The sequence below is a fragment of the Drosophila erecta genome, unplaced genomic scaffold, assembly GCF_003286155.1.
Source record: "Drosophila erecta strain 14021-0224.00,06,07 unplaced genomic scaffold, DereRS2 tig00000055-arrow-pilon, whole genome shotgun sequence".
Classification (NCBI taxonomy): Eukaryota; Metazoa; Arthropoda; class Insecta; order Diptera; family Drosophilidae; genus Drosophila; species Drosophila erecta.
In genome coordinates, this window is record NW_020825200.1 from 2,286,880 (window position 1) to 2,308,603 (window position 21,724).

At 46.3% G+C, this 21,724-nt stretch overlaps 4 protein-coding genes across 7 annotated transcripts; 2 read left to right on the forward strand and 2 right to left on the reverse strand.

Annotated features, from left to right (window-relative positions):
• The first annotated feature begins 711 nt into the window (after positions 1–711).
• LOC6541582 (glycogen phosphorylase) lies at positions 712–7,016 on the forward strand. The gene is made up of 4 exons (XM_001968319.3): positions 712–1,146; positions 4,309–4,837; positions 4,908–6,514; positions 6,637–7,016. The coding sequence occupies exons 1-4, from the start codon at positions 904–906 to the stop codon at positions 6,790–6,792; spliced, it is 2,535 nt and encodes an 844-aa protein (XP_001968355.1). The 5' UTR covers positions 712–903; the 3' UTR covers positions 6,793–7,016.
• A 397-nt stretch (positions 7,017–7,413) lies between these two features.
• Positions 7,414–15,141, reverse strand: LOC6541377 (THO complex subunit 2). Of its 4 annotated transcripts, none has more exons than XM_001968320.3 (15): positions 14,749–15,141; positions 14,401–14,569; positions 14,068–14,315; positions 13,873–14,006; positions 13,370–13,770; positions 12,563–13,312; positions 12,112–12,501; positions 11,704–12,051; positions 11,048–11,641; positions 10,299–10,989; positions 9,648–10,226; positions 9,551–9,594; positions 7,904–8,078; positions 7,803–7,846; positions 7,414–7,720 (listed from the first exon to the last, which is right to left on the reverse strand). In XM_001968320.3, the coding sequence occupies exons 1-15, from the start codon at positions 14,973–14,975 to the stop codon at positions 7,595–7,597; spliced, it is 4,920 nt and encodes a 1,639-aa protein (XP_001968356.1). In that variant the 5' UTR covers positions 14,976–15,141; the 3' UTR covers positions 7,414–7,594. The 4 variants fall into 4 exon arrangements, 2 of the variants coding, with proteins under 2 accessions (XP_001968356.1, XP_015015190.1); XM_015159704.2 differs by having other exon boundaries at positions 9,551–9,597; XR_003407819.1 differs by lacking the exons at positions 7,414–7,720; positions 7,803–7,846 and having other exon boundaries at positions 8,043–8,078; positions 8,272–9,594.
• A 288-nt stretch (positions 15,142–15,429) lies between these two features.
• LOC6541558 lies at positions 15,430–17,275 on the reverse strand. Its single transcript, XM_001968321.3, has 2 exons — positions 16,839–17,275; positions 15,430–16,761 (listed from the first exon to the last, which is right to left on the reverse strand). The coding sequence occupies exons 1-2, from the start codon at positions 16,975–16,977 to the stop codon at positions 15,866–15,868; spliced, it is 1,035 nt and encodes a 344-aa protein (XP_001968357.1). The 5' UTR covers positions 16,978–17,275; the 3' UTR covers positions 15,430–15,865.
• LOC6541972 (tubulin-specific chaperone D) lies at positions 17,274–21,496 on the forward strand. Its single transcript, XM_001968322.3, has 5 exons — positions 17,274–18,582; positions 18,639–19,772; positions 19,834–20,253; positions 20,329–20,795; positions 20,848–21,496. Exons 1-5 carry the CDS (start codon positions 17,640–17,642, stop codon positions 21,451–21,453), a joined length of 3,570 nt encoding a protein of 1,189 aa, XP_001968358.1. The 5' UTR covers positions 17,274–17,639; the 3' UTR covers positions 21,454–21,496.
• The last annotated feature ends 228 nt before the right edge of the window (positions 21,497–21,724 follow it).

Below are 21,724 nucleotides of genomic sequence, written 5' to 3' on the forward strand. Positions count from 1 at the left end.
TTAAAAAAGTATCTTTGAGATATACAAGTATCCCTCAGATACAAAAGTATCTTAACGTTTGAAACTCCGAGCAAGTTGGCATCCCCAAAATCCTGCCCGCCACGATTATCCCAACTAAACTGATGTTTGAAAGCTTCCATTTGACAGCCGTGTGTTCGAAAAGCTCCAACACGATTCATGGGGGCGCCACCCGCTCTATTCCAAAAAGCATACAAATGCTCAAGATGAAACAAAAACAGAAAATAAACAACAAATACGCATGTATGACCTTCGCACAAGGTGACTGGGCCAAAAAGAGAGCGCCAGTGAGAGAGAGGCAGTGAGCGAGTGAGAGCACAGGGGAGCAATGCAGGAATACAGCATAGCTGAAGTGCGAGAGAGACAGCGAAATGCACCGGCGAGATAAGAACCGCTGCATCAGCAACGCACAGTGGTCGGTTTTGTTGAAAACCGCTGCAAAAAGCTATTATTTGGTAGTGAAATATAAAAGATTTTCACTCCAAACTGGTAGTTAGACAGCATATAGTATATAGTTGTTTGGTTTAGGTAATAACAAATATTGTTGCCTTTTACCCCTTTGATGATAAGTATTAGTTCATAGCAGCTGGGACTCGGCCCACTGTGCGCTGGGAGTTGTTTACAAGGGGAGCAGCACGATGAGAGAAAAGCTCTGGCGCAAAAGCTATCTCCGAAAGTATAGCGAAAGTATAAAGTGAGAATCGCTCCGGATTTTGCTGCGAACGGTCGTCTGTTCAGGTTCAGGTCTGTGTTGTGTCTATAGTCTCCGTCTCCTCTTCGCTGTCGCACACGCAAACGGGTCTACGCCACACACACGCGCACCCACGCAACGGAATCAGAGAACTATATAGAGCCGCCACAGAGAAGGGACATAACTAGGACACCATGTCGAAGCCCCAATCGGACGCCGATCGGCGCAAACAGATCTCGGTGCGCGGCATCGCCGAGGTGGGCAATGTCACCGAGGTGAAGAAGAACTTCAATCGCCACCTGCACTACACCCTGGTCAAGGATCGCAATGTGTCCACCCTGCGGGACTACTACTTCGCCCTGGCCAACACCGTCAAGGACAACATGGTGGGCCGCTGGATTCGCACGCAGCAGCACTACTACGAGAAGGATCCCAAGGTGAGTTCCACGCCCAGCCAGGCCACCCAGTTATTGATTTACATAGGCCGTGGAATTTTCCAAAAAGCAGTGGTTGGACCACCTAACCTTACTTTGTCCGGGCTCTGGTGGCCTTTGGCCTGATTAACCCTCTCTGCGGCATTGAAAACAGTTCAAATAATTCACTTAGAAATATTTTTTTCCGAAATTTCTTTGGCTATTACGACATTTTTTTCGGCCTGCTCCATTCTCTTTTATTCGCTGCTGATTTATTCCCCAATGCGCTTTGGCCAACGAATTTACAGTGAATACTCTGCATAATCCAAAACCTTAAGTGGGAAACCAAAAGTATCTGAAAACGTGTTCTAAACAATTGCAACCGTTTTGCATTTAGCTTATATTTTAACATATTCTTATATTCGGCTATTGTCCTAGTTATAGTTTAACTGTCACATACAGAATTCCTTATTTTCTTACCCCTTATTTCAATAATTCCATCAATTTCCGAGTGTTCACTGTTCGTTCATCTGCAATTTCGGCTTTAGTGCATTTCCCACGCTTTCGTTGTTTTGCTACTACATAATTGTTTCGTTTCATTTAATTATCCGCGAAATTGCCAAAAAGCAAAGGCTGCAATGGGATCAATGCCAAGAAGTAGCGCCAAAAAAAAAGAGTGTGACACTTTCACTGCAACAAATTGGAAAGGTGCTGAATAAAGCCGGCGAATTTATCAGCCTCCCCCTTTTTCCGCGCCCACTTGACAATTTTCCCCGCCAGCTGACGAAGCAACAAAAGCTTAAAAATAGCTCTGCATTTAGCAGCTGTTGCCGAGCTACTTCTATATCTAGTCAAACATATTTATGAGTTTTTAGTAATAAGTATTCCCTGGGGCTGTGGCGAATAGCCCAGAAAATGCAGCTTAAGTGGGGCAAGTGTGCACTGTAAGTGCCCCCTTTTAGCCGCATCCGTCAGATACACAATATATATAGATACATGTATCCAAACACGTGCCCAAACCGTGAGCTTTTCATTTGCAAATTTCTGAGCATCGACTGCTAAACATTTTTGTCCTTGCTGAATGTCAGCTCAAATAACTTTCAATTTCAAGCCCACCAAAATGTATCTATTAATTTTCCATTGACTCGAGCAATTTCGAGCTATATACGCTTTTGGGCGATAAATATTTTCAATTCAACTAAATTGTGGATACCGTCACGGCGTCGACACACATTTTTTCAAGGTCAATGAAAGGTTATTAACAACAACCAACTGACAAAAATATCAAGGAAAATTTTCCCCAATTTTTCCTCTCTCAGTTTTTAGTTTGGCTACCATTTCGGTTTCTGTTCGTGTGCATATATGTATATATCTGTATGTATATATCAGTTCTTTCAGGTTGTGGAACTTTTATAGGCCCGATTTTGTTTAGTTGTCCCCCCACATGCAATTAGCTCACGCAACCATCAGAACATAAACCGAAATATATGTACTGCTAGCTGACTATTGTATCTTGTAGATACTTGAACAGCTGTTGTTGCGCGTAGAATGGTACTTAGAGTTAATTGAAGACAAGTTGCCGTCCATCGGGCTGTGAACCAATTTATGCAAATTGAAGAAAGTTCAGCGGGGTGAATAGTCACACAAAAGAGTTTATTTTCCTGTAGCTGTAGTTTTCCACAGCCGTTCTAGTCAAGCTGACCAAATCGAAAATACTGCTCCACTTATCACCCACATGGAAACCCAATTACAATCGTTAGCTATCAGCGATCATGATAGATTCAATGCCGCGGCAGCAGTACTATTGCATTTCCAACTTCCTATGCACATCTGTCATTTATTTACTGCATATATGTAGGTGAAAAAAAACAATAAACAGATACCGATCGTTGGTCTTTATCAAAGCCGCAAAAAAACATATGTCTGGGTTCTAATTTATCTGTAGACCTGGCCAGAACGAATATGAAAGACCCTACACAACAAACTGCCGTGGAAAACATCACCGCCGGTAGTTGAATGACTTCAAAAGCTTTTTATGGATCTGAAAGATTACTCACGTTTTGTTGTGGAGCTCTTTATCTTCGATTAGATAAGCCTAATAGGTTATTCACTTATTTTTTTGTGCAGCAGAAAGGTCATGCTTAGAACTGATTTTAAAATTTGGAAGTCCCAGATTGATTATCTGATTATCAAACACCTACTAGTCATAACTAATACTTCTATACTTCTATATGTATATTGATATAATCAATTATGGGTTTTATCACAGCATTCGTATTGCCCAAATCAGTTGATACTCCCTCCTTACCAAATTCTGCATATCTTATCTGCTAAATGGTTAGCAAAGTATTCCTAATCGAAAGTCCCGGATCCTATATAGACACCTTAACCCCATTCACCTACAAATATGCACACAGAAACACGCTCTCCAAACATTCCGAACTAATTAGCTATAGTTTTTTGCCGGATCGCATAGCATCAGACATCTGAAGCCATCATGCGCGATAGGTATGCGTTTTAGGGCATAGATTACATAGGTAGACTGATAAGGGATAGGATTAGCATACCCTGGGAGCCATTAGCTGTTGACTGGCGACACTGTGGGCGATGTTGTCGTCAATGGTGATCGGTGATTGGTGATCCGAGATCGATGCATGATTAGCCCAGCATTGGCTGGTGATAATGGCCCCGATTCCGAGCCGTATAGATTCATGCTTTGCCATGATGTTTGCCCAGCATGCAAAGTGCATGCCTGCAATCGGTTGATAGCGTTGCTATAAACACAATTAATGCCCTCGTAACATCGATCGATAGATTCGCACTGAATCGAACCGGCGATTGTGAATGCCTTCCTCTATTTATAGTTTTCCAGTTGGGTTGCTCGGAAATCACCGTGCGATTTCTTGCTGATAAGCTGGTATTCCATTGGGAGTCGTATAGTTGGGAACTGGGTGACCTTCTGGCCAAACATAACTAGGTCTTTCAGCCGAAGCCGGCGCCCCTCTTATCAGGCTTTCGGTGAATTATACTTATTGTATGCACTGTACAGTGGAACCTGGACTGAGTGGCCCTTGCACTTGGCTGATCACTACGGAAATGCACTAATGAAATAACTTAATGAATCATGGATACTATATATTTGATTTTAGATTTTGGAAAGACCTAATGATAGCCTCTGTTTTTTAGCGCGTCTACTATCTGTCGCTGGAATACTACATGGGTCGGTCCCTGACCAACACCATGATCAACCTGGGCATCCAGAGCGAGTGCGAGGAGGCCATGTACCAGCTGGGTCTGGACATTGAGAACCTTGAGGAGATGGAGGAGGACGCCGGTCTGGGCAATGGTGGTCTGGGTCGCCTGGCCGCCTGTTTCCTGGACTCGATGGCCACTCTGGGTCTGGCCGCCTATGGCTATGGCATCCGTTATGAGTACGGTATCTTCGCCCAGAAGATCAAGAACGGTGAGCAGGTGGAGGAGCCCGATGACTGGCTGCGTTATGGCAATCCCTGGGAGAAGGCCCGTCCGGAGTTCATGCTGCCGGTCAACTTCTATGGCCGTGTGATCGACACGCCCGAGGGCAAGAAGTGGGTGGACACCCAGAGGGTGTTTGCCATGCCCTACGACAACCCGATTCCCGGATACAACAACAACCATGTGAACACGCTGCGTCTGTGGTCCGCCAAGTCGCCCATCGACTTCAACCTTAAGTTCTGTGAGTATCTGATGAGATCGGTTCCGATTGTAGGGCAAGAACTAACCTATCGCTATCTTCACCTGTCCAGTCAACGATGGTGACTACATCCAGGCCGTGCTGGACCGCAATCTGGCTGAGAACATCTCCCGTGTGCTGTACCCCAACGACAACTTCTTCGAGGGCAAGGAGCTGCGTCTGAAGCAGGAGTACTTCATGTGCGCCGCCACGTTGCAGGACATCATCCGCCGCTACAAGGCCTCGAAGTTCGGTTCCCGGGAGGCGGTCCGCAACACCTTCGATCACTTCCCCGACAAGGTGGCCATTCAGCTGAACGATACCCATCCATCGCTGGCCATCCCAGAGCTGATGCGCATCCTGGTCGATGAGGAGCATCTGACCTGGGAGAAGGCATGGGACATCACTGTGAGGAGTTGTGCCTACACCAATCACACCGTGCTACCAGAGGCCTTGGAGCGCTGGCCCGTCTCCCTGCTGGAGTCGATCCTGCCCCGCCATCTGCAGATCATCTATCACATCAACTTCCTGCACATGGAGAATGTGAAGAAGAAGTTCCCCGACGATCTGGACCGCATGCGCCGCATGTCGATGGTGGAGGAGGATGGCGAGAAGCGCATCAACATGGCCCATCTGTCTATCGTGGGCTCCCACGCCGTCAACGGTGTGGCCGCCATCCACTCGCAGATCCTGAAGGACTCGCTGTTCCATGACTTCTACGAAATGGAGCCCCAGAAGTTCCAGAACAAGACGAACGGTATTACCCCGCGTCGTTGGTTGCTGCTCTGCAATCCCGGACTCTCTGACCTGATTGCCGAGAAGATCGGTGACGAGTGGCCAGTGCATCTGGACCAACTGGTTGCCCTGAAGAAGTGGGCCAAGGACCCCAACTTCCAGCGCAATGTGGCCCGTGTCAAGCAGGAGAACAAGCTGAAGCTGGCCGCCATTCTGGAGAAGGACTACGGCGTTAAGATCAACCCCTCATCCATGTTCGACATCCAGGTGAAGCGTATTCACGAGTACAAGCGCCAGCTGCTGAACTGCCTGCACATCATCACCCTGTACAACAGGATCAAGAAGGATCCCACAGCCAACTTCACCCCGAGGACAATCATGATCGGAGGCAAGGCTGCTCCGGGCTACTATGTGGCCAAGCAGATCATCAAGCTCATCTGCGCCGTCGGCAACGTTGTGAACAACGATCCCATCGTGGGCGATAAGCTGAAGGTTATCTTCCTGGAGAACTACCGTGTCACCCTGGCCGAGAAGATTATGCCCGCCGCCGATCTGTCGGAGCAGATCTCGACCGCCGGCACAGAGGCCTCTGGTACCGGCAACATGAAGTTCCAGCTGAACGGAGCCCTCACCATCGGTACCCTGGACGGTGCCAACGTGGAGATGGCCGAGGAGATGGGCCTGGACAACATCTTCATCTTCGGCATGACCGTCGATGAGGTGGAGGCGCTCAAGAAGAAGGGCTACAATGCCTACGACTACTACAACGCCAACCCCGAGGTCAAGCAGGTGATCGACCAAATCCAGGGCGGATTCTTCAGCCCCGGCAATCCCAACGAGTTCAAGAACATTGCCGACATTCTGCTCAAGTACGACCACTACTACTTGCTGGCCGACTACGATGCGTACATCAAGGCCCAGGATCTGGTCTCCCAGACTTACCAGGTGAGAGTCCTTGATTTAGCCATGTGGTTTAGGGAAGTACCAGTCAAATAGTAGCAAAATAAGTAGGAACAGGAGTAGAGTAGATCTTTATTTAAGCCACCTTTCTTTCGCTTAACTTGCAGAACCAAGCCAAGTGGCTGGAGATGTCCATCAACAACATTGCGTCCAGCGGCAAATTCTCGTCGGATCGCACCATCGCCGAGTACGCCCGCGAGATCTGGGGAGTCGAACCCACCTGGGAGAAGCTGCCAGCGCCGGAGGATCAGCCACAGAACTAAATCAATTTTCGATATTATTTTAATTTTTACTTTACTTTATTGCTTTACTTTTGCTAAAGTCAAAGTTCAAGTTTAGGCGCCAAAAGCAACAACTAAAACTAACCAAGTAAACACGGGCCACAGCCCAGAATTGTTAATATTTTATTTAATAAAAATCAAGATAAACAATTCGCCTAGTTCTCTCATCACTGTGGAATCGAATCAACAACACCAACAACGGTACCTACCTAAAAAGACCTCAGGAACACTTTCAAAGTATAACAAAAAAGTCTATTAAAAATAATGGAAAGAGTTGTAATAAAAGTTAGTGGCAAGCTTGTTTAGATATCGGATATGCGTGTTTTAAATCGAGATTAAACCTCAAGTTCAACTGTTAAATGTAAAAATAATTTAAATTGAATAAAATTTGATTCGAAATAGAAAGCCGTGTCATGCTGTTTCATTGTGGGAATGATAATACGACGAATGATAAATAATACGACGAGTTTACATCTTAATCTTATTGCAAATGAACTATTTATTATGTTTAAACACAATCTGAACATCTATATTCGGGGAATGAACGTTTCATACAAATATTATGGCTATTACAGTTCCCATACAGTAAACACAAAGGTTTTGTAAATTTTACAATGTAATTGTTGGATTTCTTTTAAAATATTCACTAAAAAAATTGTAAAAATTTCAAAAGTAGTTTCGTTCTTTGTTACAATGGATGGATAGGCCATTCAAAATTCTTTAAAAGTTAAACAAAATGCGCTCCACAATGCACAGATCGGGCGACCAAATGCCCGGATCGCATTCAATAGTTGACTCTGGAGGACCGGGTGGACTTGCTGATGTACTGCCGTTCCTCGCCCCGCGAGCCGCTGGCTCCTCCTCTTTCTCTATCGAATTTCTCGTGTGATCGCTCCCGCGGTGACTTTTCCTATGGATTGGGAACCATATTAGTTGTAATCCACCAATTCCAAAAGTGGGCAATGTTGAGGACGACTGGATACAACACTCACCCTATGACGATCTCTATCCCGCAGTTCTTCTTCACCATTTTGTGCTGAAAATCGTTCGCTATTCAAAGTCTTGACTATCCGATAAATGATTCTTCTCTCACCTTCGCGTCGGCGCTTGTGTTCGTTGCTATTGGACTCTTCGACGCGATCGCGCTTGCGCCCCAACTTGCGATCCTTGCGAGCATCCCGCTCCTCATCCGACAGCTTGTCCCTGTTGCGCTCTTTGGTCTTGAGGCCGCGCGCCTTCTTTACGCTGTCCACCAGTTCCTCCACCTTCTGCAACGGCACAGGATTAATGGTTGTAAAAACTTGCTTCCTCTAAACGTTAAAGGGTGTGCGTTTAACTACTTAAAACTGCAACAAAAACCGAAAAGGTACAACTGTTTCGCTGTTCGCCTGTGTCTGTTAAGTGTCCTCTGTCTTATATGGTTTATAAGTCCGCCGACCCCATCACGCGCTCATCACTTACCCGTGCACAGTCTCAACATCAACGAATTAACAACTAAACTGGGCTGCACAGGTAACTGCAGGTTGTAAATCAGAGAAGCGGCTGACTCAGGCTGATCCACTAGGAATCCTCGGGAATTTTGGGGCTTTCACGAAGGCGGTATTGAAGAATTGTTCAGCAGCAAGTATTCCACAGATTAATTGAATTACTTTTGTCCTCGTTAGCTTTGTAAGTTGGTATCCGTTTATAACTTCATATGGGCAGTCGGAGAAGAGGAGCGTACATTTGATTCAAAATGTAAATTTGATGATTCTTTTGCAGATTCGAAATGTAAAAGTGGCTTGTTGAACGAAGTTGTTTGATCCAGCGCAAATGCAGCTCTTTTTTACTGTAGACTGCACATTGGAAAATAGGTTGCGATTTTGACTTCAGAAGATTGGTTTTGAGTTACAGGTGCTTTCTATCAATCAGTATTTTGACTTTTACTGAATGATTATCACAAGTTAGCAAAGAGATGCCCTTTTCAGTACAGGTTTCCAGAATCTCGACTTATTGTTGCAGTCCTTTTTGTAGTTTTTCAAAGTACAAAGTACATTTGTTGAAGCCTTTGTAATTTGTTGTAACTTATGGCAGCCGTAGTAACGATGATTTAAATTTTTTTCCGTGAAGATTTTAGGGTAGAATATAGTTGATTTATTTTTCCGTCAAATGTAATCCAGTTTTGGTTGGTTGTAGAACTTTCCGCCTTCGTCGTTCATGATAATTTGGTTTTGTAAGATTGTCCTCCGCGCTTCCTGCGAGATTCGTCTTCTTACAATCCGTTGTCGTCTCTATGGTCCCGATTCTCCAAATTGGTTTCTTATTTACACAACTACTCTTATACTATTACAATTAATTAACAAATTTAGAAAAAAAAAATTCCTTTTAGGTAAAATAACGAAGATCCTTTTACAATGATTCACTTTTCTCTTATAACTTAGCTTAAAAGTAACACCCCGGAATGTTCTACACTTAGAACTGAGGAATACTGAAGATGCCCAGAAGATCCATCGCATCCGCATCAAGATTCAGTTTTAAATTATTGATTTTTTGTTTTGGGATGGCGGTGGCAGGAGCGTTATTGATTCGTTGATTTTGAAGTTGTAGCTTCGAGCAGAAAATGGTGATGAAAAACGTTTTAAGTTTCGCATAATCAATCAGAACCTCGAGTACTCTCCCTCCAGATTTGACCGTCATCGTAGTGTTGTTTTATACTGTTGTTGTCTTAGCGTACTTATGTCTGCAACCATATGCTACTAACCTTTGAACTGCTGGTTGACGACTCCAATTTGCGACGCTTTGAATCTACTAAAACGCATGGTTAGAATGCAGTCTTCTGATTTATATGGTCTACGCACCTTTTTCGAATTCAATGGTCTCATGGCTACGTTGCCGATGCTGCATCGAACCGTTGCTTTCGTTGGACACTGAGCTCAAGTCCCTCATCCGCCCCTCGAACTCCTCGTAGTGACGATTATCGGTGCTGCCCACCAAGTCCACCGTTTCGACGCCATCCCCATGCCGGTTGCGCTCTTCGCCGCCGCGTCGCGTTTGCTTTTCGCGCTTCCGCTGCTGCGCTTCCAACTCCTCCATGAGACGTTCCCGCGACCTCTGATGCTGTTCGGCTTCTGTGCGCTCCTTGACCCGCACCGGGTCTCTGGAACTGCGATGGGTACTAATGCTTCGCTGGTCGTGCTGATCCTGTCTGTCTCGATCCACATCCCGATTACGGCTCTCGCTCTGTCTGTTACCATTGCTGCCGTTGTTTGCCTGCTCCTGCTGGTCATCCTTGCTGCGTGATTGGGACTCGCGTGGCGCGGGCAGATCACGTTGTTTGCTCTCGCGTTCACTGTTGGATGCCGTTGAAGTGGCTGTGGACACCAAGGTGACGGTATTGCCCTCGCCTTTTTGGCTCTTTGATTCGCGCGTTGTGGAAGCTAAAACGTGTAAAAGATTGTTGTTGTTAAGCTCAAATATTGATTTTATATTCATTTGATATTTCAACGCACCTGCTTTTGTTTCTGGTTCTTTGTTGCCTGACTTTTGTTCGTTGCTGTAGAATGGGGCAGCTCCGCTGGTAGCCCTTGTTCCTTGGGTATGTGCAGATGGAGAGGTGGGTGACACTTTATCGGATCTGATGGGTGCGGCAGAAGCGCTAGCATTGGTCGGCGACTCCTTATTCGGCCGCTCGGCAATTTGATGAAAGACACTCTCCTTCAGCATGTGGGGAGTCTTCAGCTTCAGCTGGCCAATGTAGCTGGAGGCAATGGCATACAGATCCGGTCGCTTTGTCTTCTCCTCCTCGCGGACCTTGTCCACCTTACGCTCGATGATTTGCGCCAGTTTGGCAAGAACTGGATAGTGAGGCAGTATTCGCATTAGGATGATCAGTGCATTTCTGATCTGCATAAAGTCCTTCGAGTCCAAACAAAATACAATCGCCTTGGTAATCTTGTAGTGCCACTTGTGACACACATGCCGATAGTTTTCGTAGCCAACGTGATCGTTGGCCTCTGAGAATTGATTGCTAACACGAAACTTGGTCACAAAACCAGGATAATTGGCGCACTCCTTATTAAACACCGCCTGATCCGCATGCCAACGCATCACGGTCTCGAGCATGGCGCACAAAAAGCGTCCGTACCGCGTAGCCTCGCCCTCAGTGCACGAAGTAACCGAATAAGTGATGTCACAAAAGATCTAAGGAAAAGATGAATGAGTTAGATCGATTTTAGGTAAAGATATTTAGTGTTATTACCCTATCGTAGCACAGTAGGGTAGAGAAGTTCGATGTCTTGAGGTTGTGGATGGCGTGCACGAACTTCGCGCAATATAGCGCATCCAGAGCGGTAAAGGTGCAACGCGGGAAGAGGCAGAGCTGCAGGAACTGCGTGATGGTGTCGTTCTTTGCGGACTTGGCAGATCGTAGAAGGAACCAACTATCTTTTTGCTCCTGCAACCGCTGCGAGATCTTGTCGACGTGCTCATGCTGCTTTTTACGCTCGTCGTTCAGCTTCTCCATTAGCGCAATGTAGCGCTCCTGCTCCTTCTTGTTCTTTGATTGGTTAGAGTCTTTGCCTTCTGCCGCTTGCTGGGCCAGTTGTTTCAGCTTGGCAATCTCCCTCTGATAGCTTTCGTTCGGCACGTGCAGATCGTACATGCTCAGACTCCAAAAAGTTACCAGAAACTGCGGACTAATGTCCTCCCACACCTTGGAGCTGTGCAGCGGACGAACAGACTCTACAATGGGGTTCATGATCAGCTGCGTGGCTTCCAAATACTTTTGCAGCTTTTGCGTCGTGGTAAGCTTCTTGGCATTGGGATCAGCTTTGCGCAATTGATCGTATTTTTGCTGCAGGAGGTATTAGGTTTAAATTGAAATAGTATGCCTCAGAATGGATTGTCCAGACTTACATTGATCTGATGCGTGAACATGGGCCTAGCCAAGAAAAAGGCGACATCTGTGTTTATGTGGTACTCTCGGAGCATGGTAATAATCGAGGGTAACCGCTCCACATACTCATCCACAGAATAGGTGGAGCCTAGAAAAGTACCAAACTGGACGAGTGTGTCCTGGCACTGATCATACAGATTTCCCACCAACTTCAAATGGCTGTGCGCCGCCGTCTCACGATAAATGACGCAGTGCTTCTGTTGAGCCATCAAAAGGCAAATGGCCACGGCAAGATCATTGTTGGCCAAGGCCTCCTTCAGGCGATTTGATGACTTTTTCGTGTTCCTCACTTGACTAAAGTAGCCAGCCTAGGACAACAAATACACTCAATTAACTGAAGAATAATATAACAGAGATAAGTATATTACCTCTCCCCTGAGCTGTTCTCCGCCACACATGGCTTGCAACTGATCATTAGTCATCTCCTCGCAGGACTCCACGCCTGCCATTTTATGCACGATCTCTCTCAAAATCAGTAAGTCCAGGCTCTTCTGCGATTTCAGCTGATTGGCCACATACTGAAGCAACCCACTCAGCTCAATGCTGTACTTCTTGTAGATGGTGCCGCAAAAGGAGGCAAGACTTTGCAGCCACAAGGATAACGACGTGCCATCATCCTTGAACCTGAGACGACCCGTTAAAGTCAAGGACTCGATGATGCAGTATCCCAAACAGTCAAAGGACAAGGCAGTAAGATACTTAAGCATGTCGCAGACTGGCCCAATTAGATTGTCATAGATTTGAATTTGCAAGAGAATCTATTGAAATAGTAATCAAAATAAATAAACTTATTTGGAAAAGTACTTAAATGAAACTCACATAGTCGAACAGCAGTCCTGGGGCACAATGGCTGTACTTTCCTACCAGACGTCCCAACTGCTTGACGTTCTCCTTGCTGACGCGCTTCATTAGCGCCTTGATATCCCTCTGTGCCAATCCACATCGCCTGATCAAATTGGGATGCATCTGGTAGCTGTCGTTCTTCCAACGCGCATACAAACTGTAGCGAAAATGATACGGGAAATACTTGAGCACAGCCCAAATCTCTTCGGACATGGAGCAGTTGTTGTCTAGATAGAGAAGGGAGGGTAGAATGCAGGCATCCAGCGAGCTCATAATGTCATAGTAGTGCTGCTCTGCCTCCGAATTCGGCGGAGGACCATTTAGGCTGTCTACGCCCATATCGATTACAAGCTTCCGCATGATACGGATTAGCTTGTACATTAGCACAGTGTCGTAGTGCATGGCAGGTCCCAAAACATTAGCCATCGGCCAAGTGTACTTCCTTAAGTCGCTGAATTCCCTTGCCTGCATCTTGGCCACCAACTTGGAATCGTCATACAACCGATTTCGGCTTTGTCTTCGTCCAGCGGGAGCCTTAAAGCACTTCTTGTAGTAGATATTCTCCACGGACAGGTGAATAAGATCGGCAATGGCACGGGCAATGGGTTCCTGCAGTACTACAGCCTGTTCGGGAAGCTTCTGGATGATCTTAGACGCATTTTCCCAGTCGCCAACTTTAAGCAGAGCCTCGCAGAGACCAAACTTTTGGTTAGCATTGTATTTTTCCTGTGAAAAAAATGATATCGTTAGTAGAATTCCCTACGAAACGTTTACTAGCTCTACCTCGTTGAACTTCTTAACCGTGGGAGGCGGTGGTGGATCCTTTTCGTCTTCCTTCTTGTTGGTTTGGATAAGGTTCAGCTTGCGGACCATTTCCCTGGCATCCGCCAGCTCTTCCTCCCAGTCCGCCTTTATGCTGCCATCGTTCGGAGTCAACCACACGTATACATCGTTCAGCGTGATGACGTCGTGCTTAAGCAAAAGAGCACAAACATGGTATAACGAGCGGGGCGTGCGAGAGTCCTTAAAGTGGCAGAACTTATATCCGAGGACCTCGCAAATAATGGCACCAGTGGGCATGTAGCTGCGCAGCAGGGGGATAAACAAGTTCCATCGATCCGGACGAGTTTCAAAGGACTCAATAATAATGTCCAACACGCGATTCGGATCCAGATTAAAGCAACCTGCAAATTAAGTAGCAATTAATAAGTAAACTTAGATAAGCGCTTGTAATATATTGGTATGACACTATTTTCAAATATACATTGCTAACGAAAATATGTTACCTATAAGGGATTTTATGATATCCATTATGCTCTCAGGGGTGGTGCTCTCGTCGAACTCCTGGTTTAGCTCTGTGATAAGCTTGGCGAACCCTTCGCTCTCCTCGCGGAAAAGATTAAACCGACGCTGCTTATAGCTTAAAAGGAATGTAGAAATTACATATTGTATCAACCTTAAATCGCTTTTATAATACATACTATAACTTGGTTTTGACCTTGATGAACTTGGAGTAGAAGCTTTTATTCTTGACGATTCCCACCTCCTGCAGGGTATCGATTTCCAATCGCTCTTTTAAAAGACTTTCTGGAACCACCTTATCCAGGTCCTTAACAAGTTGCACAAAGGCATGTCGTTCTTCCTGAAATCCATCGGTTATGAGGGAGGTTTCGCTGTCCAGAATGTTAACCACGTCTACTATAAGGCTGGGAAAGTCCGCATGGAGGGGCTGAAACATTAGAATATATTTAAATTAACACATGTAATCCATCTGTTACGGAGTAATAAAACTACAATTACAGATTTACACTCACCACGACTTCCAGGAGCAGGTGGAGTACTATGTCCTTTTTGTGGGTGAAGCGCAGGGCCTGCCAGAGAAGCTGGTAGATGGCATTGGAGATGCCCTGCTTGAAGACGCCGTTCTTGTCGTAGACGGGCGTATCCGCCGCATCCTGTAACTGCTGCTTGAGGTACTTCAGGCTAGAAGTAAACGGTTTATTTAGCTAGGGAACGAGGAACAGTCTGTCCAAACAGTCGATCCAGCAGCAAGACACAAACTGACGGCAGCCACTGTACTGCGAGTGCGAGTGTTTGGGCGCGTGTGCGTATATCTCTGGCTGCGTTTGCATCGGTGTCGGAGCGTGGTACCACACACGTACAATTCGCTGCGTCCGGATTTGTCGAGGTGCTTGAAGACCTCCGGATTCAGTGTGCCAGGCTCCTTGCCGCCGGCTCCGCTGCTGGCGGCTCCTCCGTTCGTGTCCGACGATGCGGAGGTCCGGTTTTCCGCCGTCGCCGCAGCATCGCCGCTTCCACCGCCATCCTTTGGTCCCGTAACGCTCTTCAGCTTCTTCAGCCGGCGTATCCGGTCTGTGGATCTCTGCATCCTCCAATCAGGTGGAACACGAGGGCGGTTTGCTGTGGGGCCTGAATTCTGCTCCCGAATCGATTAAGTAGCTGTACTTGTGGAAATATTTGACAAATTTTCACACTTTTTTTTAGTTAGTTGACCAGTGTGACCGTGCCGCTTGCCTAACTAAATGCCGTTCGCCGAAACGAAAACGTCCAACTGCCAAATCCGAGTTTCACAATATCTTTTTTTTGGAACGTTGGACATGGAACATAAAACAAGATATAATCTTGAAATATATTTTAGGTGAAGTTTACTATATTTATATATTATTATTATATATTTAAAATAAATATAAATGTTTCCTACGTCACGTAAACAATACAATTCAACTAATGAGATTGTTTTCAAACATTTTGCCTGATTTATTTGTTAATAACAATGCGTGACGTATAACAAGGAAACGTTTGGAATGAAACCGAAACCATTTTAGGATTATCTCCCTCTTAAAATGTTTTCCCTCTTTTATAAATTGTATGCGCATATAAATAAGGGGTCTATTTAAAATCGGAATCTGAAGTCAATCCAAATCCATCAACACTCCTTCCAGATGAAAGCCCAAAGATAAGCCAAACCTCAAACTTTTAACAGCATCAGCAGTTCTTATCTTTATGTTATATATTGCTTAAGAACAGGTCACAACTGCCATTAACGGAGTCCAATCTATTGCCCAATAGAAATCAATGTTTTACAAGCAAGTCAATGTTCTTATGCTAACGATTTTGCCAACTACTCATGTTTGAGTAGTGTTTCCTCTAAAACTTGCAACAATATAAATGAAAGAAATATTTGTTTGGTAATTCCTTAGAAAATTACTGCTGAATGTAAAATCGTATAAATTTGGTAGAAAGCTGAAAACGAAGTTTTCATACTAAGGGTTCATTCTCTATCTTGACATCGCACTCAATCATGGAGCTGTCCACATAGTCTATTGTAGATGGCGATTGTAGAGCACTGGATAGATGGCAATGGTTTTTCTCCAGCTGAGAGGCAAAACTCGAATTCGGGGCGGGCGTTAGTTTGGGCAGCCCTCGCTCAGGAACGGCTCCTGGTTCCGCCGCTGTGAGCATCTGTTGATCCTCCTCCCTGAGTTCCACTAGAACACGCGCCATCTCCATTCGAAACTTGAGGTTGCTAATGGGTGACAGACACTTGACGTGAGGCATCATGCTTAGCATAAAACTTAAGTCCGAATCGTTCTTAGCATCGGCTTCAGTAACAGTTTTTGTCGCCTGGCTGGCGTATCCATTTAAAAGGGGGCCATCGTTCGACGGCGAAGTCTTCCTCCGACGTACTCTCTTCGAGGGCGGTGGTGGACGTGGCAGGAATTGTTGATGGCTCGGCAAGTGCATGGGCAACGTGGGCGAAAGATCCTGATCGGAGCGATGGGCGCCCGAGGATGAGGAGTCCAACGGCTTAATCAGCGAACCTTTATCCGAGCCCGAGTCCTGGGGCACTGACGGTTCCCGCTGGAATATGTCCTCGATGATCTCAAAATCAACAGAGTCATCATTGTCCAAATCCACATCGATCGCGAAGTCAACTAGGCGGGTGGGGTCACAGACGTCCGGCTGATCGGTGTCCATAACGAAGGGCTCCGGGGGAAAGGGCACCAGACGCTCCGGATCGAAGATGTGGCGCATGAACTCTAGTGAGCGGAAGTACGGCCAGTGGGACATCTCGATGCGTTTCTGCTGTATCTTGCGCACCTCCGCCCGGTAACTGTCCCGCATTCCCTTGAAACGTTTCTTGCAGAGCGCGACTGCAATTTGCCAGGTGTTATTTATAGGTTTCCTAGGCATAAAAACAAAAAACCCGTCTCGATTTCCCGCCACTCACCATCCTGCTGCATAATCTGCGCAACACTCGCCCACTGGAGCGCTGCGTCCTGGTTGCGGTACGCCATGGACATGTTGGTATCCCACAGACACCGTCGCTTAGACACCTCCACTATGAGACGGTAGTTATCTGATTTCATGGCGTACTAGACCAGAAACTGCGGTTTGTCAACAAATGCAATGCCCCGGAACTTGAGAATGCCAAACTTTCAACGCGATGTTCACAGCATTCACCGCGCTCACAGCAAACTGAACGAATGTGTGAGCGAACCAACTCAATCGTACGACTTTTAAATCCCGAAATTCTGGCTTGCTTTGCTGCGTTTTGAGTGAATATACAAAACTTCGCTGTTGCTAAATCTCGCAAATTCGCTTTGCCACTTCAAATAAAAGAAGTAACTACGCCTGGCAACTCTGGCCAAACAGCTGCTTAACGGTATTACCAGCTGCAAGCAAAACGGCCACACCAAAGGCAACATGACACTAACTGAATTTATTTCGCCGAAGGATTTATTAAAAACCTTACTAAATAACTGCAGTTGTGTACAAAAAGGTCAATTTATAGATAGAAAAGATAAAAGAAAGACCCTTTCGGTCGGAAAACAGTGCGAAAGCAATTGGTTCAGGGATAAGAATACGTTATTTACATACCATTTTACTCTTCAATGCACTGAAAAGAGTGGTGTCACAGCAGTATGTTTTCGTTGGGGTTGCAACCCTGGTAGCAAAACAAATGATTCACAAACGAATTGATTTTGTTGCCGGCTGTGGGTTTAAAACTCAATAAAGAAGTTAAGCAGCCATGTCGAATCCCGTGGAGGAGTGCAAAGATGAGGACCTGCCCGCAAATACGCTGGAGCACTTCAGCGAACTGCAGCAGGTGGTGGAGATGATCGAAAACATAAAATCCATTGCCGCTAGCACCTTTGAAAGAGAGTTCGAGCAGTACGCCCAGGTTTTGTCCAGATATCAGGAGCAGCCCCACCTGCTGGATCCACATTTGGAGGAGTTGCTCGGCAAACTGCTCCACAAGATTCGGAACCCAAATCTGGACACGGGAGAACTCCATGCCGCCTTCAAATATCTCTACATCATCTGTAAAGTTCGCACCTATAAGGTCCTGGTGAAGTTTATGCCACACGAACTGAGCGATCTTGAGTTTGTCCTGGATCTGCTGGGTAAGCAGAATCCCAAGGAGTTCGAGCAGTGGGAAACGCGCTATATACTGCTCTTGTGGATGTCTATCCTGGTTTTGAATCCCTTTCACATGTCGAGACTAGATGCCTATGACACTTCGCCTTCAGCTCCCACCACCAATTGCAGTCCCGTGAACCATGTCCAGCCGAAGAACACCAAGATGGATCGCATCTTTGAGCTGATCCAGCTTTATGTGTCCTCCAACGACACCTGCAGCAGCATGGCTGCATTCCTGGCCGCCAAGTATTTCATTCGCAGTGACATCAAGGATCTATATCTGGAGCGTTTTCTGGAGTGGATCATGAAGCAGCACCAAGCGGACACGGTGGATGTCAAGTTCGGCCAGCTGGCTGCAGTGGCTGCTATTTTAAAGCACGGAAAGCGGGAGGACCTTCTGCCCTATGCGGATAAACTTCTTCAGTGGATCACTTCCTGTCAGTACAAGGATGACAATGACTTCCTAAAGTACAAGAATTATGTAAAAATCGTCCAGAGAATTGGATTGGTTCATTTGAAGCCACGTATTGCCAGCTGGCGGTATAAAAGAGGTAAGCTTGGGTTCGGAATTCACGCATAAAAACATAATAAACCAGTGTTTACTTAGGTACTCGTTCACTGGCCACCAATTTAAACCAGACAACGGCAGCACGAGGTGAACCAGCTGTTTTGGAGCCATCGCTAGAGGAAGGCGAGGAAATAGTTGTACCCGATGCTATAGAAGAGGTGATTGAGGAGCTGCTCCAGGCACTGCGTAGCGGAGGAAACGATATACGCTGGAGTGCCGCCAAAGGATTAGGCAGAGTCACCAATCGCCTGCCCAAGGAGCTGGCCGATGAGGTTATAGGCTCAGTGATTGATATACTTAACCCACTGGAACCCCACGAGGCCTGGCACGGTGCGTGCCTGGCTTTGGCAGAACTGGCCAAAAGGGGATTGTTGCTGCCACATCGATTGGAGGAACTGGTTCCTCTGCTTATGCAGGCGCTCTTCTACGATGAGATGAAGGGCTACATGTCGGTGGGCCAGCACATCCGAGATTCAGCCTGCTATATGTGCTGGGCATTTGCCAGGGCTTACAATCCGGATGATGTGAAACCCTTTGTGCACAAAATCTCATCTGGCTTGCTGACCGTTGCAGTGTTTGATCGCGAGGTGAACTGCAGGCGGGCTGCCTCTGCCGCTTTTCAGGAAAGTGTTGGACGCTTGGGAAACTTTCCCTTCGGAATCGAGATCTCCACCACAACAGACTTCTATTCCGTTGGCATCCGGCAGAATTCCTACCTAAACATCAGTGACTACATTGCACAGTTTGAAGTGTACAGAGAACCATTGATTAATCATCTGGTACAGCATAAGGTAAACCATTGGGACCCGGCTATAAGGGAGCTGACAGCCAAAGCCCTGCACAAACTCTCCCTTTGGGAGCCCGAGTACATGGCCGCTGTGGTGCTCCCTCAACTGCTGGCCAAAACTGACACCATCGATATTAACTGCCGGCATGGCTGTGTCTTGGCCATGGGAGAAATAACACTGGCCCTGCGCAAGCTGGAGGAAAAGAGTGATCCCCAAGTGGTTTACCTGTCCAACCAAAGGGTTGTGGAGCTCAATGAGTTAATAACCACGTTCCTAGACAAAAACTGCTATCGCGGAATGAGCGGAGAGCTGATGAAATCCTGCACGAGCAACTACATCAAGAACTGCAGTCAGGCCAAGTTGCAGACTACGCCGGAGTGCTTGGGTAGGAAATGAGTCACCAAAGTATAGTAAGCGTTTTATTTGATTATGTTTATTCTTTTCAGCTTCCTGGCAGAATGTCATCGACTCCTGTCTGGTCACCAAGTCAAACTCCATTCGAGAGTGCGCTGTAGAGGCGTTCGGCGAACTCAGTGCCACCTATTACTGCTCGGATTCCAGACACCAGGAAAACGAAGCCATAATCAGTGCTTATCTAAGGGGAGCAGAGAACGATTTGGAGGAGCACATTCGGATGGGCTACATTGCTGCTCTGGGTGTGCTCCCCTCCCTTATGATCCGTACTCACCTGCCAGCTATAATGGACAGTCTAGTGAAGCACTGCCTAACTCCACTGCAAGCGGTTCTGGTGGGTGAAATGGGTGACCGCGAGAACATCCAGACATACAGGTGGAGTGAGGCACGGACACAGAGCGTGAGGGCCTTGACCAAGTTGGTGAAGACCGTGGGATATGGAGGGGGAATTGGTGAGTCTTAAATCATAGTTATTGGCATAGTTATATAGCATGTTTACTAATCTTAGTATACAATTTCTTTTTCAGACTCATTTGCTGAGACGAAAAACTTTAACAAGGTTATCGAATGCCTGTTGAAAGCTTTGGAAGAGTACACCCTGGACAACCGTGGTGACATTGGAGCATGGGTGAGGGAGGCGGCCATGTCATCGCTCTACGAAATCGTCACTACGTGTCCGCCTGATCTCCTCGCCCAAGAGCAAGTCCACAAGATTGTTGTGGGCTTTATGCAGCAGGCGGTGGAGAAGATCGATCGCACTCGTGGACTAGGAGGTCGTCTTTGTTGCCAACTGATCCATCATCAGCCCAGGATCCCCCACATACGGGAGCATTCAAAACTATTGGAAATATTGCCCGCCGATGCGGATTCCGTGCTTTGGCTATTTGCTGATCACACATTCCCTTTGTTCTGTGAGCTTCTCGCTCTGCCGGATTACTCTAAAAGAGTTCTTCTGGGCCTCAGTGCCAGCATTGGTCAACTAACTGAATCTCTTGTAAGTTGTATAGTTAATCTTTGCCTTAATCTCTAAAATATTTTTTCTACAGATCAAGTATGCCTCCAGTGCCTTATTCCACTTCTTGCGTTCCAATCCTGAGACTGTTCCACGACTCTGCTCTGAGGTTGTGCAGATCTTCGAGGAGCACCTGCTGAACGAGCGTGTGACCTATCCTCTGCTCAGTTTCTTAGATATACTCATTGGATCCGGAACTGTGGAATCGGTTCTACATGATGAAGCAAATCCCTTTGCAGAGGATATCTTTAAGCTGCTGAACCTGGAGGTTAAGGGCTACAAGAAGCTGTATAAGACTGCTACCAGCATCAGTGCTTTTTGCCAGTTGCTCCAGGTTCCTCGTTTGTCCAGACGCATCCTCTCCAAGCTCTCAGTATTCCTTGGACTGCAGCATGTCCACGTTCGCAAAACCGCTGCCACAAAATTGTACGAAGCGTTGGCGCTACACGGCGATGTCACCGAAGTGCCCGAGGAGAATATGGATGAAATCCTGACCCTGCTCTCGGAAACGGACTGGACATTGCCGCTGGTGGAGGTGCGTCCGCTGAGGAATCAGTTGTGCCAACTAATGGACATCAAGCCTCCCGTAAGTGGAGCAGCTGCAGCAGCCGCTTTGCAGCAAGCGAATGCTGATAAATAAATGTTCGGCATTGCAAGCTAGGCTTGCCCATATGTATTTAATATATTAATGCACAATTTTACTGACAACATAAGTGGTATTTATAAGAATTTTGTGAGACTTCTTTGAACTTGATATTGGCCGCACATCCTTATTTTAATTTCATATAATTAAATTAACCATTATTTTTCGTCATTTTTAATATTTATTTATCTTTTCCAAAACAAAGAAATTTTAAGTTCGATATTAAAACTACATCTACAGGAAATAAATAAAACTAATTATACAAATT

Excerpts from the sequence above, each read along its gene's own strand:
- LOC6541582 (XM_001968319.3), top strand. The coding sequence starts at position 904 with ATGTCGAAGCCCCAATCGGACGCCGATCGGCGCAAACAGATCTCGGTG. Across the intron at positions 1,147-4,308 it reads ACTACGAGAAGGATCCCAAG|CGCGTCTACTATCTGTCGCT; the intron begins GTGAGTTCCACG and ends TCTGTTTTTTAG. Across the intron at positions 4,838-4,907 it reads CGACTTCAACCTTAAGTTCT|TCAACGATGGTGACTACATC; the intron begins GTGAGTATCTGA and ends TCACCTGTCCAG.
- LOC6541377 (XM_015159704.2), bottom strand. The coding sequence starts at position 14,975 with ATGCAGAGATCCACAGACCGGATACGCCGGCTGAAGAAGCTGAAGAGC. Across the intron at positions 12,052-12,111 it reads GAGAACAGCTCAGGGGAGAG|GCTGGCTACTTTAGTCAAGT; the intron begins GTAATATACTTA and ends TTGTTGTCCTAG. Across the intron at positions 11,642-11,703 it reads TGTTCACGCATCAGATCAAT|CAAAAATACGATCAATTGCG; the intron begins GTAAGTCTGGAC and ends TACCTCCTGCAG.
- LOC6541558 (XM_001968321.3), bottom strand. The coding sequence starts at position 16,977 with ATGAAATCAGATAACTACCGTCTCATAGTGGAGGTGTCTAAGCGACGG. Across the intron at positions 16,762-16,838 it reads GCAGATTATGCAGCAGGATG|TCGCGCTCTGCAAGAAACGT; the intron begins GTGAGTGGCGGG and ends GGCAAATTGCAG.
- LOC6541972 (XM_001968322.3), top strand. The coding sequence starts at position 17,640 with ATGTCGAATCCCGTGGAGGAGTGCAAAGATGAGGACCTGCCCGCAAAT. Across the intron at positions 18,583-18,638 it reads CAGCTGGCGGTATAAAAGAG|GTACTCGTTCACTGGCCACC; the intron begins GTAAGCTTGGGT and ends GTGTTTACTTAG. Across the intron at positions 20,796-20,847 it reads GTCAACTAACTGAATCTCTT|ATCAAGTATGCCTCCAGTGC; the intron begins GTAAGTTGTATA and ends TTTTTTCTACAG.